This window comes from Syngnathus floridae, chromosome 17 (assembly GCF_059516105.1).
Source record: "Syngnathus floridae isolate MCC-2025c chromosome 17, RoL_Sflo_1.0, whole genome shotgun sequence".
NCBI lineage: Eukaryota > Metazoa > Chordata > Actinopteri > Syngnathiformes > Syngnathidae > Syngnathus > Syngnathus floridae.
Window position 1 is genome coordinate 69,294 of NC_142429.1, and position 17,575 is coordinate 86,868.

A 17,575-nucleotide genomic window follows, 5' to 3' on the forward strand; every position below is an offset into this window, starting at 1 on the left:
ATTTTCATAGGATATGTTACTTCTATTCAACTGCAATATCACTACTTTGTTGTAAGACGTATGCAACGGAATTTCGTTTTGTATGCACCATGTGCAGACAAGATGACAATAAAGTTTGTCTAAGTCTAAGTCATGTCAGGTCAGCTGTCTGGAGAGAGAGAGAAGTCAGGACCTGCGGGCGGAGCACCACCGTGCCACCGCCGCCATGACGGAACTCAAAAGCAAACTCCATGAGGAGAAGCAGAAAGAGTTAGCCATTACCAGGGAGACATTACTGCGGCAGCATGAAATGGAGCTGATGAGAGTGATCAAAATCAAAGATGGAGAGATCCAGCGACTGAATGCCTTGGTCCTCAGCCTGAGGGACGGCTCCATGGACAAGGTGATCCGCTCTATCCGTGTCTGACTATCCGCACGCCACGTCGGGCTTCGATGCGGCCGCTACCGTATTGTGTAGCTTGTCCCCAGTAAGCGTCGCGGCGCTCCGTTGCGGTCTCAACGGCCCGGTGTGGCGCAATGTCTGCTCAGGTGAGGAGGGGGGGCGCTTTGCTGGCGGAGGTGGAGGAGACGCGGCGGTGTCGGGAGACCGAGCGGTGTCGCCTCCACCAGGAGCGCGGAAGAAGCCCTGGCAGCGGCCCAGCAGGCCTGGCAGTCCCGAGCGGCCGAGCTCCGATCGGCTCATCACCAGCATCGGGAGGAGCTGAGCCGAACCAAGAGAGACTGCGAGAGGGAGATCCGCCGACTGGTAGGACTGATCAGATGCGCGGTGCGTGGCTATGTTCCCAATTTCGTTGTATACCTGCAGTGCAATGACACCTAAGGCATTCTATTCTATTCTATTTCACAAGAAGAAAATGTCCGGTTGCTCGCTTCGCTTTTGTCACAGCAAAGGTGTTCTAGTCGATTCCAGAAAAAAATTGGCCGGTTGCTCTCTTTGTTTTTGTCACAATTCTGGCAAATGAGTTTGCCCGCCTGCCTGAGCGCTCCCCGTTTGTACATCCAGACGGATGAGATCAAGCTGAAAGACAGAGCGGTTAGTGTTTTGGATGAAGCCCTGGGGCCGGCCACGTCCACCGCCTTCAGCTGCAGACTCAGGCTGCCGAGCAGCAGATCGCTGCCCTGAGGGATTCCCAAAGGGCGGGCCTAAACTACCCTGGAAGTGGGGTCAACGCCGCTACTAGCAATCCTCTTCATTGCGTAAGCCACCTCATCACACACTTGCAGTACGCATGACTTAGTTCGTTGCTGGAGGAAGGTAGCACAAAAACAGTTTTGAACTTTGAACGAGTGCTTGTGTGTGTGTGTTGCGGGGCGTTTTCAGTCTCAGGAGGATCGGGACACGCGACGGTTTCATCTGAAAATCGCTGAGCTCAGCGCAGTCATCAGGAAACTGGAGGATCGAAACGCCCTGCTTTCTGAAGAGCGCAATGAACTGGTAATTTATTGACGGCACGCTTGAAGGTTTGCGCTACGTTTGATGCGCGCCATCCAGCGAGGCACCCATTGCGCTTGCTTATTAGTTGAGCGGCGCGGCGAGTCGGTTGCCTGGTAGATGTCTTTTATTGGGAGCCAAAGCCACGATTCCGTTCAAACCGATGCAAAAGGAATGGATACGTTCTGGCCCGCGTGTTGTGCGTCTTTCACATCCCGCACTTCATGCTTGCAGCTAAAGCGACTGAGAGAAACAGAAAGCCAGTTTCTGCCACTCCTGTACAAAAACAAACGCCTGAGCAGGAAGAATGAAGAACTCTCGCTGGTGCTGTGTCGCCTTGAAAACAAAGTGCGCTTTGTCACCCAGGAGAACGAGGAGATGGCAAGCTTGGTAAGTCGACGCGGACAACGGCGGCGTGCCAACAGAGTCCACTGCATTTGTGTTCCACAGAGAAGGCCTAGTTCGCTCAATGACCTGGACCGCGGTTGCGGCCAGCAGGACGGTGAAATGGAGTTCCTTCAAGTTGTGGAGCAGCGGCACATCATCGACGACTTGTCCAAGGTCTTCAGGCAGGCGACTCGGTGCACGTACGGCAGCGCCGCGCTCGCTCGCTGTCGCCAGGAAACCTTTTCCGTCCAAAGCTTGGCCGGCGGCCGCCATCCAAAAAATTGGCCCCTTAAATTCCGACCTTTCAAGCAGGAGCATTGTGCGCACGCGTTTGAACACGCTTTAGACTTGTTTTGCCGTTTTCAGCAGCTCAAAGCTCCCGTTTTGTCAGCGCCTTTGCCACTCGCTGTGCGCTGAAAACGACGGACTTGCCCGGCTGCTCAGCCCGTCAACCATGAGCCGCGAGCGCGACGTCATTGTCCGTAGGCAGCTAGTGGCAAAATGCACCCTGTTAGAGTTGCGCTCGCTCCAACTTATTTTGCAAGAACCACACGGGAGACAAGTAAGTTCTTTTGGACACCTGCAGGTGGAGAGTCCATCCGTTGTACGAATGAAGTCTGACTCTCGGCTCCTGCACGAGCATTTTAATTAAGAGAAACAGGGTGGGTGTAAGAGTGGATTGAATAGAGGAAGCCCTTGACCTCTAGTCAAAACATAGCAAGGGGTGTTTTACGACTTTGTGTAGGAAGGGATAAGCGATAGGGATAAATAAGGGATAAATAATATTATTTATTACAGGTCGCAGTCAAAGTCAAAGCAACACAATGATACGATAAAGATAATCTGGAAAACCCTGACACACCCTGTAGTTGTCACTTTTGGAAAAGACGAGCGTCCCTCCAATCATCGCCGGTGACGTGTTTTTCAGGCTCTGGAGACAGGAGCTCATGTCAGAAATGTCATTGTGAGTCGCGTTTGTTTCTGCGCCGGAGCCGTTCGTTCCCTTTGCATCCAAAGAATCTCAAAGGCGGATTATTTGTGTCGACAGGAGAGAGATTTGCTGCTACGATACCGACGTCGAGAATCTCTGAGGAGGAACAAAGCGTGAGGTCCTGCAAGGTGAGTCTGTTTGTTTGCGGCTGCTTGGTGTTGCGCAAGATGAAATGGCCTTTTTCTCGCTATCGTTCCTCTCGTCGATTCATCGTGAGGTGTCGCTTCAGTTTGTTCAGAGAGATGTTTGCTTCCGCGCCCGCAGGTCATCGAAACATTTTACGGCTACGACGAAGACGTGTTGGTGGACTCGGACGGATCGTCCTTGTCTTTTCACACCGACAGAACCCCCGACACGGAACCCGAAGAGGTAGCCCGCCATTTCTGCCAGCGTATTGGCACCAAACATTCCTCTTCAGCCTGGAATCGGACTCGTCTTTGCGTCGCGGGTGCTTTGTCGCCGGTCTGACTGATTCTGGTACTAGTGCTGTGTTGCATTGGTGTGTGCATGAAGAGGCGGAGCTTCGCTACCGCCAGCTGACGCAAGAATATCAAGCGCTGCAACGAGCCTACGCTCTGCTAGCCCAGACCAGCGAAAGGGGACTACGACGCCGAGAAGGAGATCAAGGTGGCGCCCCTTCCCGCAACCCCCGGCCGGGTCGCAGCCTCCCCGTTCTCACCCAGCCTCGGGTGTTCTCTGGTCTGAAAGGAGGAGGAGGAGCCTCCCTCCTCCTCCTTTCAGACCAGAGAAAAGCTGATGGTAGAAATGGGTCACTATCAAAGCAGAGTAGCAGATCTGGAGTCAGCGCTGAAGCAACAAGGACAGGTAAGCTCATCAATGAGCACACCTTTTTCTCAGACAAAATAGCTACATTCTTCAGTCACTCATCCGTCTGGCATTACTGGACCAACCCCCCCCCCCCCCCCCCCCGAACGTGGCTGGGAAAATGCGGAGAAAAGCAAATGTCATTTTCCAGTCAACCAAAGAATTTGTGGATGAAAATGACACAACATTCCAAAGCTGTCCACGCGTTTGTCTCTTCTAGAATGTCAAGTGGGTGGAGGAGAAGCAGCTGCTGCGTCAGAGCAATCAGCAGTTGGCCGAAAAGGTGACGGAAAGAAAGGCGCTGGGCGGAGTCGCTTGGCGTCACACCTGTCGGGAAGCCCCGCAGATGAGGTCTGACTGTCTTTTCAGGTCAGGTGGATGGAGGCGGAAGAAGCGCGTCTGAAAGAGCACATCCAGGATATCCGAGACCAAAACGAACTGCTTGAGTTCCGCATCCTGGAGCTGGAGGTGGGAAGACTCGCACAAGCGTGTTGAGGCCAGAGATGTGACGGACGGACGGACGGACGGACGGACGGATGCATGCCTCTGCCTTTCAGGAGAGGGAGTGGCGCTCCCCCGTCTTGAAGTTTCTGCAAGTCCGTTTCCCAGACGGCCTCAGCCCTTTGCAGATCTACTGCGAGGCCGAGGGCGTGAGCGTACGTAAGGCGTCCCTCGCAACCCTAACCTTAACCCGAGGTCCCAGAACACCTTACATTGCTCCTTGCGCCTTTCCCCCGGACATCGTCATCAGTGATCTGATGAAGAAGCTGGACATCCTGGGCTATAACGCCGTAAGTGTATGTCGAACTCCTTATGTTCGCACTCCACGAGACTCGGCGGCTCAAATGTGACTTTTGGAAGGCTTTGCGCTGAAAGAAGCTTGTTGACGCTGTGCCTTTGGGCTCTTGCAGAATCTCACCAACGAGGAGCAGGTGGTCGTGATTCACGCCAGGACCCTTCTCACCCTAGCCGAGAAGGTAACGCGCACGTCCACGCACGCTCTCGCATTCTGCTTATGTGACAGCAGCCTTTCCTCAGTGGTTAGAATACATCAAAGTGACCAAGTCAGCACTTCAACAGAAGATGTTGGACATTGAAAGTGAGAAGGTAGACAGACACGCGACATCAGCCAAGGGGAACTCCGGCAATGTGCCCCAACAATTCTGACCTTGAGCTGTGCTAGGATATGTTCTGCAAGCAGAAGGGCTACCTGGATGAAGAGTTGGACTTCAGGAAGTGTTCCATGGACCAGGCTCATAAGGTAAGCCGCCCTCAAATCTCCCGCCGGACCACTGATGGACGAGGATTGCGGCCCAGAGGATCCTGGAGCTGGAGGCCATGTTGTACGAGGCGCTACCGCAGCGGGACTGCCCCGCCACGGACGGCGAAAAAGCCAGCCACGCTGGCGTGAATGACGTGCTGACGGCGGATCAGAGAGAAGAGCTTAGGAGCGCCGTGGACCAATGGAAGCGAGCCCTGATGTGCGAGTTGAGGGAGCGCGACGCTTGCATCCTCCAAGAGAGAATGGATCTGCTGCACAGCGCGCAACAGGTAAGGGCCCAAAGCCAGCCCGGCACTTACTTGCACGCTTACTGGCTTTTGAATGCCACTTTCCATTTGTCCGTCCTAGAGGAACAAAGAGCTGAAAGAATTCATCGAAGCTCAGAAGAGACAAATCAAACAATTGGAGGAGAAGTTTCTGTTTCTCTTTCTATTCTTCTCCTTGGCCTTCATTCTGTGGCCCTAACACCAGCTGGTGAGTGAGCTCCAGCGGCACCGCACTCGACACCTCCGATACACTGCCAGCCGGTCTCAGACGTTGGCAGACGCTCCGATGCCAACGTATACCCCCCGCCACGGTGACAGAGGCACCGCGTCACACCGGCGCTCATCCAATCAGAAGGCAGGAAAAGCAAATTCACATGCAGGGCACTTTTGAACCAGAAGAGAGCGCCACAAAAAACGGTTGTTGCCCCAAACGCGCACTAAAAAGGGTCAGAATAACAAGAGTCCCACTGGCCAGCCGGGGCCACCCGTCCAGCTGTTTCTTCAGGGGGGAAAAAAATTGGAGTCACCGGTGAGTACATTTTGCATTTAGCTCTGCTTTTCTGCTTCTGTCTTCAAGTGTGTGGCATCCTGCGATCAAAGAGTCAGCCAACCCCAAAGCGGTTGACCTCAACGTCCCACCACCATGCCTACCAGAGCAGGTGACGTGATGCTTTGGACATCCTTCCGTCTCAGATGCCCAAAAGTACTCTTTGCCACATCTGCGGCAATACGGTGTCTTTTCAAAGGTGCAAATAAATCCAGCGTGGGCGGAACACGCACGTCTTCGGTTTTTCCCGCTTTGTTTGTGTGACAGCTGTTGTGAAAATTTTATACAAATAAAGTTGTATAGTACAGGTTTGGCCAAGCCGCAACTCCCGAACCGCATGCGGCTCTTTTATGTTCATATCAACATTTGTGTGTGTGTGTGTGGGGGGGGGGGGGGGGGGGGGGTTGTGCGTGTTGGCTTCACTTGAGTTCAATTTGGTATTTTGGTCAAAAGCGCATGTGGTGAAATTCCACAAAGTAGGATGGGCAAACACATTTCTTTAAACTATGAGTGTCAATTGGGCTCTCGAAATGGCAGGGAAAAGATGCACAGCAAAACAAAAATACGTAGATGAACACAGGACGTTTTAATCAGAGTGGGAAAGTTTCTATTTTTTGTTGAACGTGATGGCAAACCATTCTGCCTGATATGTCAGACCTCAGCGCATTTCAAAGATTCAAATCTTCAGCGCCATGCACTTCAGCTCACTCCATGCTAACATTGATCAGGCGTCGAACCCGCATCATCATGCTTAAGAGGTGGCCATGCTAACCAGTGCGCCATTATGTCAACGCATAATAACTAAGTCTACTGGTCAAAACAGCGGTTACTATATGACGTCGCTACGTCGTGGTCACGTGACGCAGACAAGACGTCAATGGACGTGGGCAGAGTTAACTTGTTTAAAAGGGAGTAGGCAGAAGAAATATTTAATTTATTTAAATCTATTTTGAGTGCACACCATTATGCCAATGCATAACAACTGTAAATCTACTAAACAAAACAGCGGTTGCTATATGACATCTGCCACGTCGTGGTCACGTGACATACGTGACGTCGATGGGCGTAACTTTCGCCGGAATTCAAATCCGCGGGGAGAGTTAACTTGTTTAAAAGAGAGTGGGCAGAAGAATTATTTAATTTATTTAAATCTATTTGGTGTGTGCGCCATTATGTCAATGCATAACAACTGTAAGTCTACTAAACAAAACAGCGGTTGCTATTTGACGTCTGCCACGTCGTGGTCACGTGACGCGGACGTGACGTCGACGCCTACTTTACATCCCACCGATCACAGGACTCCTCGGCTGCATAACCGTGCCCCCTTCCCAACCAATCGGATTTGCTATACGCGAAAACGACGCCAATGGAAAGAGCTTCCGCCCAAATTTAAATCCGTGGGCGTGGCTCGCAGCAGGAAGTAGGAAAATGGCGGCGATGTTGACAAAGACACAGCGGATGGTAACATACGACTAACAAGAGAAATATTTTTATTTTCTGCTTGCAACTGGACCGTCCAGAGCGTACACGGTAAGTACAACTCATCGTTTTTAAAAAGAAGTACTTTTGTTGCCCTGAAAAGCGAGTGAGCGTGGCGTTTGTGGGGGACGTCGAATTTCGACGATTCTTTCTGGTCAACGGTTGTAAATGATTGTGTTGATTAAAAAAGAAAACTTGATGTAACTCTACTTTTAACTGCCGTTTCAGATAGATTTGGAATTGCATCACATCCAATTTTGCCTAGAGCGTACACGGTAAGTAACACTCGTTGTGTTTAAGGAGATTTACGTTTGTAATAGCAGAAGTGTAGCCGCGTTGCGTTGTACGTGTGAATGTTGGTCCGGGCGAAATGTTAATGTTTAATTTCATTCCTTTAGGTTCCACGGTGTTTGTTGGCTGCAAGTTTTCCACTGCAAGAAGAGGCTCATATCATTGACCAGGAGCGAGCTACAATGGTGAGTAGCCATAACATTTATGTTAAACACTTCCTATTTCATGTCTAACAGTACTTGATTTAACAAATAACCATAAATAAATACAGTGTGGGCACTGAAGTTAACATATGTGATTATACTGCCTAATCTGTCACCGAGTAGATTGTTGCAAAGTAATATAAGATCCAAAGTTGTAATTCAGAATAGTTTTCAAAAGAAGGCCATTAGAATTATATACAAGTCTGATTACCCCGAACAAGCTATTAATTAAATCACAAATTCTTCAATTCAAAGATTTGGTAGATTATCAGACAAATAATGTCTAACAGTAATTGATTTAACACATCACGATAAGTAGATTGAGTGTGGGCACTCTCAAGTTAACATATGTGATTATACTGCCTAATCTGTTACAGAGTATGTTGTTGCCAAGTAATGTAGAATAGATCCAAAGTAGTAATCCAGAATAGTTTTGAAGAGGCCATTAGAATGATAAACAAATCTGATTACCTTGAACATAATAACAAGCTAAGTGTTTAATATGTCCTATGAAGTCAAAATTGGGCACCATCATGTGGTGAAATTTGGAATTGCATCACATCCAATTTTGCCTGGGAACAAACAGATTACATAAATCTTAGTTTTGAATAAGCCACTCCTTCTCAAACAAGTAAACTCTGCCCATTTTGCGCAGTAGATGTTCTGTTAATATCTAGTATTTATACAAAGTCATAATTTAAATTGCTTTCAACCTTCATTCATCGGTTCAACCAACATTACTCGCTCTTCTTACCAACTTGTATTGATTTAACTAAGCGTTTAATACTTCCTATCAGGTCTCAAATCGAGATTTGGCAAAATACAATTTCAGCAAATCCAATTTTGCCAGGGAACAAAAATAGATTAAATAAACTAAATAAGTCCTCTTCCCATTAAATAAATCAGAAAAGTCTGTCTTGTAACCAGTCCTCTTCAAACAAGTAAAGTCTGCCCATTTTGTGCCGTAGATTTTGTGTCTATGCCTAGTATTTAAACAAAATCATAATTTAAACGACTTCTTTCCTTCATTCACTTTGGAAATTTGGAATTGCAGCAAATCGAATTTTGGCAGGGAACAAAAATAGATCAATTAAACTAAATAAGTCTTCTTCCCATTAAATAAATTAAAAAAGTCTGTCTTGTAACCAGTCCTTTTCAAACAAGTAAAGTCTGCCCATTTTGTGCCGTCGATTTTGTGTTAATGCCTAGTATTTATACAAAATCATAATTTAAAGGACTTCATTCCTTCATTCACTTTGGAAATTTGGAATTGCAGCACATCAAATTTTGCCTGGGAAGAAAAGTAGATTAAATAAATTTAATAAGTCTTACTACTTCCCATTAAATAAATTAAATACGTCTTACTTGTTCCCACTCCTTTTCAAAACAGTAGTTTAAAACGAGGGCCCTTCACTCAATCTTTAACCTCAACCCCGCACGTTGTGTTGTATCTGTGAATGTTGGTTGTGGCCAAATGATAGTTTTCTTTCATTCGTTTAGGTTCCAAGAAAACTTGATGTAACTCTACTTTTAACTGCCGTTTCAGATAAGCGGGTATTACGTCGCAGTCAAATGCCGCGGATATGACGTAATTGCCCGAACCTCCGCCAAAATTCAAATCTGTTGGCGCGATGGCCGTGAGCCACTGAGCAGCGACGATTATCAACAGAAATATCTTTATTTTCTGCTTGCAACTGGACCGTCTAGAGCGTACACAGTAAGTAACACTCATTGTGTTTAAGGAGATTTACGTTTGTAATAGCAGAAGTGTAGCCGCGTTGCGTTGTACGTGTGAAAATTGGTCGAGGCGAAATGTTAATGTTTAATTTCATTCCTTTAGGTTCCACGGTGTTTGTTGGCTGCAAGTTTTCCACTGCAAGAAGAGGCTCGTATCATTGACCAGGAGCGAGCTACAATGGTGAGTAGCCATAACATTTATGTTAAACACTTCCTATTTCATGTCTAACAGTACTTGATTTAACAAATAACCATAAATAAATACAGTGTGGGCACTGAAGTTAACATATGTGATTATACTGCCTAATCTGTCACGGAGTAGATTGTTGCAAAGTAATATAAGATCCAAAGTTGTAATTCAGAATAGTTTTCAAAAGAAGGCCATTAGAATTATATACAAGTCTGATTACCCTGAACAAGCTATTAATTAAATCACAAATTCTTCAATTCAAAGATTTGGTAGATTATCAGACAAATAATGTCTAACAGTAATTGATTTAACACATCACGATAAGTAGATTGAGTGTGGGCACTCTCAAGTTAACATATGTGATTATACTGCCTAATCTGTTACAGAGTATGTTGTTGCCAAGTAATGTAGAATAGATCCAAAGTAGTAATCCAGAATAGTTTTGAAGAGGCCATTAGAATGATAAACAAATCTGATTACCTTGAACATAATAACAAGCTAAGTGTTTAATATGTCCTATGAAGTCAAAATTGGGCACCATCATGTGGTGAAATTTGGAATTGCATCACATCCAATTTTGCCTGGGAACAAACAGATTACATAAATCTTAGTTTTGAATAAGCCACTCCTTCTCAAACAAGTAAACTCTGCCCATTTTGCGCAGTAGATGTTCTGTTAATATCTAGTATTTATACAAAGTCATAATTTAAATTGCTTTCAACCTTCATTCATCGGTTCAACCAACATTACTCGCTCTTCTTACCAACTTGTATTGATTTAACTAAGCGTTTAATACTTCCTATCAGGTCTCAAATCGAGATTTGGCAAAATACAATTTCAGCAAATCCAATTTTGCCAGGGAACAAAAATAGATTAAATAAACTAAATAAGTCCTCTTCCCATTAAATAAATCAGAAAAGTCTGTCTTGTAACCAGTCCTCTTCAAACAAGTAAAGTCTGCCCATTTTGTGCCGTAGATTTTGTGTCTATGCCTAGTATTTAAACAAAATCATAATTTAAACGACTTCTTTCCTTCATTCACTTTGGAAATTTGGAATTGCAGCAAATCGAATTTTGGCAGGGAACAAAAATAGATCAATTAAACTAAATAAGTCTTCTTCCCATTAAATAAATTAAAAAAGTCTGTCTTGTAACCAGTCCTTTTCAAACAAGTAAAGTCTGCCCATTTTGTGCCGTCGATTTTGTGTTAATGCCTAGTATTTATACAAAATCATAATTTAAAGGACTTCATTCCTTCATTCACTTTGGAAATTTGGAATTGCAGCACATCAAATTTTGCCTGGGAAGAAAAGTAGATTAAATAAATTTAATAAGTCTTACTACTTCCCATTAAATAAATTAAATACGTCTTACTTGTTCCCACTCCTTTTCAAAACAGTAGTTTAAAACGAGGGCCCTTCACTCAATCTTTAACCTCAACCCCGCACGTTGTGTTGTATCTGTGAATGTTGGTTGTGGCCAAATGATAGTTTTCTTTCATTCGTTTAGGTTCCAAGAAAACTTGATGTAACTCTACTTTTAACTGCCGTTTCAGATAAGCGGGTATTACGTCGCAGTCAAATGCCGCGGATATGACGTAATTGCCCGAACCTCCGCCAAAATTCAAATCTGTTGGCGCGATGGCCGTGAGCCACTGAGCAGCGACGATTATCAACAGAAATATCTTTATTTTCTGCTTGCAACTGGACCGTCTAGAGCGTACACGGTAAGTAACACTCATTGTGTTTAAGGAGATTTACGTTTGTAATAGCAGAAGTGTAGCCGCGTTGCGTTGTACGTGTGAAAATTGGTCGAGGCGAAATGTTAATGTTTAATTTCATTCCTTTAGGTTCCACGGTGTTTGTTGGCTGCAAGTTTTCCACTGCAAGAAGAGGCTCGTATCATTGACCAGGAGCGAGCTACAATGGTGAGTAGCCATAACATTTATGTTAAACACTTCCTATTTCATGTCTAACAGTACTTGATTTAACAAATAACCATAAATAAATACAGTGTGGGCACTGAAGTTAACATATGTGATTATACTGCCTAATCTGTCACGGAGTAGATTGTTGCAAAGTAATATAAGATCCAAAGTTGTAATTCAGAATAGTTTTCAAAAGAAGGCCATTAGAATTATATACAAGTCTGATTACCCTGAACAAGCTATTAATTAAATCACAAATTCTTCAATTCAAAGATTTGGTAGATTATCAGACAAATAATGTCTAACAGTAATTGATTTAACACATCACGATAAGTAGATTGAGTGTGGGCACTCTCAAGTTAACATATGTGATTATACTGCCTAATCTGTTACAGAGTATGTTGTTGCCAAGTAATGTAGAATAGATCCAAAGTAGTAATCCAGAATAGTTTTGAAGAGGCCATTAGAATGATAAACAAATCTGATTACCTTGAACATAATAACAAGCTAAGTGTTTAATATGTCCTATGAAGTCAAAATTGGGCACCATCATGTGGTGAAATTTGGAATTGCATCACATCCAATTTTGCCTGGGAACAAACAGATTACATAAATCTTAGTTTTGAATAAGCCACTCCTTCTCAAACAAGTAAACTCTGCCCATTTTGCGCAGTAGATGTTCTGTTAATATCTAGTATTTATACAAAGTCATAATTTAAATTGCTTTCAACCTTCATTCATCGGTTCAACCAACATTACTCGCTCTTATTACCAACTTGTATTGATTTAACTAAGCGTTTAATACTTCCTATCAGGTCTCAAATCGAGATTTGGCAAAATACAATTTCAGCAAATCCAATTTTGCCAGGGAACAAAAATAGATTAAATAAACTAAATAAGTCCTCTTCCCATTAAATAAATCAGAAAAGTCTGTCTTGTAACCAGTCCTCTTCAAACAAGTAAAGTCTGCCCATTTTGTGCCGTAGATTTTGTGTCTATGCCTAGTATTTAAACAAAATCATAATTTAAACGACTTCTTTCCTTCATTCACTTTGGAAATTTGGAATTGCAGCAAATCGAATTTTGGCAGGGAACAAAAATAGATCAATTAAACTAAATAAGTCTTCTTCCCATTAAATAAATTAAAAAAGTCTGTCTTGTAACCAGTCCTTTTCAAACAAGTAAAGTCTGCCCATTTTGTGCCGTCGATTTTGTGTTAATGCCTAGTATTTATACAAAATCATAATTTAAAGGACTTCATTCCTTCATTCACTTTGGAAATTTGGAATTGCAGCACATCAAATTTTGCCTGGGAAGAAAAGTAGATTAAATAAATTTAATAAGTCTTACTACTTCCCATTAAATAAATTAAATACGTCTTACTTGTTCCCACTCCTTTTCAAAACAGTAGTTTAAAACGAGGGCCCTTCACTCAATCTTTAACCCCAACCCCGCACGTTGTGTTGTATCTGTGAATGTTGGTTGTGGCCAAATGATAGTTTTCTTTCATTCGTTTAGGTTCCAAGAAAACTTGATGTAACTCTACTTTTAACTGGCGTTTCAGATAAGCGGGTATTACGTCGCAGTCATGTGCCGTGGATATGACGTAATTGCCCGAACCTCCGCCAAAATTCAAATCTGTTGGCGCGATGGCCGTGAGCCACTGAGCAGCGACGATTATCAACAGAAATATCTTTATTTTCTGCTTGCAACTGGACCGTCTAGAGCGTACACGGTAAGTAACACTCATTGTGTTTAAGGAGATTTACGTTTGTAATAGCAGAAGTGTAGCCGCGTTGCGTTGTACGTGTGAAAATTGGTCGAGGCGAAATGTTAATGTTTAATTTCATTCCTTTAGGTTCCACGGTGTTTGTTGGCTGCAAGTTTTCCACTGCAAGAAGAGGCTCGTATCATTGACCAGGAGCGAGCTACAATGGTGAGTAGCCATAACATTTATGTTAAACACTTCCTATTTCATGTCTAACAGTACTTGATTTAACAAATAACCATAAATAAATACAGTGTGGGCACTGAAGTTAACATATGTGATTATACTGCCTAATCTGTCACGGAGTAGATTGTTGCAAAGTAATATAAGATCCAAAGTTGTAATTCAGAATAGTTTTCAAAAGAAGGCCATTAGAATTATATACAAGTCTGATTACCCTTAACATAACAACAAGCTATTAATTAAATCACAAATTCTTCAATTCAAAGATTTGGTAGATTATCAGACAAATAATGTCTAACAGTAATTGATTTAACACATCACGATAAGTAGATTGAGTGTGGGCACTCTCAAGTTAACAGATATGATTATACTGCCTAATCTGTTACAGAGTATGTTGTTGCCAAGTAATGTAGAATAGATCCAAAGTAGTAATCCAGAATAGTTTTGAAGAGGCCATTAGAATAATAAACAAATCTGATTACCTTGAACATAATAACAAGCTAAGTGTTTAATATGTCCTATGAAGTCAAAATTGGGCACCATCATGTGGTGAAATTTGGAATTGCATCACATCCAATTTTGCCTGGGAACAAACAGATTAAATAAATCTTAGTTTTGAATAAGCCACTCCTTCTCAAACAAGTAAACTCTGCCCATTTCGCGCAGTAGATGTTCTGTTAATATCTAGTATTTATACAAAGTCATAATTTAAATTGCTTTCAACCTTCATTCATCGGTTCAACCAACATTACTCGCTCTTATTACCAACTTGTATTGATTTAACTAAGCGTTTAATACTTCCTATCAGGTCTCAAGGCAAGATTTGGCAAAATACAATTTCAGCAAATCCAATTTTGCCAGGGAACAAAAATAGATTAAATAAACTAAATAAGTCTTCTTCCCATTAAATAAATCAGAAAAGTCTGTCTTGTAACCAGTCCTCTTCAAACAAGTAAAGTCTGCCCATTTTGTGCCGTAGATTTTGTGTCTATGCCTAGTATTTAAACAAAATCATAATTTAAACGACTTCTTTCCTTCATTCACTTTGGAAATTTGGAATTGCAGCAAATCGAATTTTGCCAGGGAACAAAAATAGATCAATTAAACTAAATAAGTCTTCTTCCCATTAAATAAATTAAAAAAGTCTGTCTTGTAACCAGTCCTTTTCAAACAAGTAAAGTCTGCCCATTTTGTGCCGTCGATTTTGTGTTAATGCCTAGTATTTATACAAAATCATAATTTAAAGGACTTCATTCCTTCATTCACTTTGGAAATTTGGAATTGCAGCACATCAAATTTTGCCTGGGAAGAAAAGTAGATTAAATAAATTTAATAAGTCTTACTACTTCCCATTAAATAAATTAAATACGTCTTACTTGTTCCCACTCCTTTACAAAAAAGTAGTTTAAAACGAGGTCCCTTCACTCAACCTTTAACCCTATTTATTCACCTTCTAGGCTAAGTGTTAAAGGCTAAGTGTTAAAGGCTAAGTGTTAAAGGCTAAGTGTTAGAGGCTAAGTGTTAGAGGCTAAGTGCCAGAGGCTAGGCGCCAGAGGCGAGTTTTTGTGGGCTGAAGTTTTAGTGGGGTTAGTGTGAATACAATCCAAAAGAATACAACAGAATACAATACAATAGAATATAATACATAGATTAAATTCAATAGCTCTTACTACTTCCCATTAAATAAATTAAATACGTCTTACTTGTTCCCAATCCTTTTCAAAAAAGTAGTTTAAAACGAGGGCCCTTCACTCAACCTTTAACCTCAACCCCGCACGTCACATTGTGTTGTATCTGTGAATGTTGGTTGTGGCCAAATGATAGTTTTCTTTCATTCGTTTAGGTTCCACGGTGTTTGTTGGCTATGTTTTCCACTGTCAGAAGGATGAAAATACAAAGTACAACGCTTGGACGTGGGCGAAGACGTCACCGGTGAGTCCTTCCTTCCTATTTATTTACCTTCTAGATGCTAGAGGCTAAGTGTTAGAGGCTAAGTGTTAGAGGCTAAGTGTTAAACACAATACGAACAACACAACGATACTGCACTGAACAACACGATACCGCACTGAGAAACACGATACCGCACTGAACAACACGATACCGCACTGAACAACACCATGCCGCACTGAACACCATGCCACACTGAACAACACCATCCCGCACTGAACAACACCATGCCGCACTAAACAACACCATGCCGCACTGAACAACACCATGCCTCACTGAACGACACCATGCCGCACTGAAAGACACCATGCCGCACTGAACGACACCATGCCGCACTGAAAGACACCATCCCGCACTGAACACCATGCCGCACTGAACAACACCATCCTGCACTGAACAACACCATCCCGCACTGAACAACACCATGCCGCACTGAACAACATTATGCCGCACTGAACATTATGCCGCACTGAACAACACCATGCCGCACTGAACAACACCATGCCGCACTGAACAACATTATGCCGCACTGAACAACACCATGCCGCACTGAACAACACCATGCCGCACTGAACAACACCATGCCGCACTGAACAACATTATGCCGCACTGAACAACACCATGCCGCACTGAACAACACCATCCTGCACTGAACAACACCATTCCGCATTGAACACCATGCCGCACTGAACAACACCATCCCGCACTGAACAACACCATCCCGCACTGAACAACACCATGCCGCACTGAACAACATTATGCCGCACTGAACAACATTATGCCGCACTGAACAACACCATGCCGCACTGAACAACACCATGCCGCACTGAACAACACCATGCCGCACTGAACAACATTATAACGCACTGAACAACACCATCCCGCACTGAACAACACCATGCCGCACTAAACAACATTATGCCGCACTGAACAACATTATGCCGAAATGAACAACACCATGCCGCACTGAACAACACCATGCCGCACTGAACAACACCATCCTGCACTGAACAACACCATCCCGCACTGAACAACACCATGCCGCACTGAACAACACCATGCCGCACTGAACAACACCATGCCGCAATGAACAACACCATCCCGCACTGAACAACACCATGCCGCACTGAACAACACCATGCCGCAATGAACAACACCATCCCGCACTGAACAACACCATGCCGCACTGAGCAACACCATGCCGCACTGAACAACACCATCCTGCACTGAACAACACCATGCCGCACTGAACAACACCATTCCGCACTGAACAACACCATGCCGCACTGAACAACATTACGCTGCACTGAACAACACCATGCCGCACTGAACAACACCATGCCGCACTGAACAACACCATGCCGCATTGAACAACACCATGCCGCATTGAACAACACCATGCCGCACTGAACAACACCATCCTGCACTGAACAACACCATGCCGCATTGAACAACACCATGCCGCACTGAACAACACCATCCTGCACTGAACAACACCATCCCGCACTGAACAACACCATTCCGCATTGAACAACACCATCCTGCACTGAACAACACCATGCCGCACTGAACAACACCATGCCGCACTGAACAACACCATTCCGCACTGAACAACACCATGCCGCACTGAACAACACCATCCTGCACTGAACAACACCATCCCGCACTGAACAACACCATGCCGCACTGAACATTATGCCGCACTGAACAACACCATGCCGCACTGAACAACACCATGCCGCACTGAACAACACGACGTCGCACTGAACAACACGACGCCGCACAGAACAACACGACGCCGCACAGAATAACACAATACCGCACAGAACAACACAATACCGCACAAACAGTTTTCGATAATATTACGTCGCAGTCATGTGACGCGGACATGACGTCAATAGGCGGAACTCACGGCAAAATTATAATCCGTGGGCGTGGCTTGCAACAGGAAGTAGGAAAGCGGCAGTTCTGGCAAACAAGACACAGCTGTTAGTAACACGATGACTAACAAGGCAAATATTTTTGTTTTCAGCTTGCAACTTGACCGTCTAGAGCGTACAAGGTAATTCCAACTGTTTTTTTTTAGCCCTGAAAAGCGAGGGAGTGTGGCGTTTGGGAGG

At 44.1% G+C, this 17,575-nt stretch overlaps 1 protein-coding gene and 1 long non-coding RNA gene across 2 annotated transcripts; both read left to right on the top strand.

Moving 5' to 3' along the window:
• The first annotated feature begins 2,569 nt into the window (after positions 1 to 2,569).
• Positions 2,570 to 3,197, top strand: LOC148383079 (uncharacterized). The gene is made up of 3 exons (XR_015853216.1): positions 2,570 to 2,783; positions 2,868 to 2,938; positions 3,075 to 3,197. It is a non-coding gene; the product is annotated as an uncharacterized LOC148383079 (long non-coding RNA).
• A 370-nt stretch (positions 3,198 to 3,567) lies between these two features.
• LOC148383080 (janus kinase and microtubule-interacting protein 3-like) lies at positions 3,568 to 4,179 on the top strand. The gene is made up of 3 exons (XM_088357002.1): positions 3,568 to 3,635; positions 3,856 to 3,918; positions 4,005 to 4,179. Exons 1-3 carry the CDS (start codon positions 3,576 to 3,578, stop codon positions 4,128 to 4,130), a joined length of 249 nt encoding a protein of 82 aa, XP_088213128.1. The 5' UTR covers positions 3,568 to 3,575; the 3' UTR covers positions 4,131 to 4,179.
• Positions 4,180 to 17,575: the final 13,396 nt, after the last annotated feature.

Coding starts and splice junctions, on each gene's coding strand:
- LOC148383080 (XM_088357002.1), top strand. CDS start 3,576: ATGGGTCACTATCAAAGCAGAGTAGCAGATCTGGAGTCAGCGCTGAAG. Junction 3,636..3,855: donor CGCTGAAGCAACAAGGACAG/GTAAGCTCATCA, acceptor TGTCTCTTCTAG/AATGTCAAGTGGGTGGAGGA. Junction 3,919..4,004: donor ATCAGCAGTTGGCCGAAAAG/GTGACGGAAAGA, acceptor CTGTCTTTTCAG/GTCAGGTGGATGGAGGCGGA.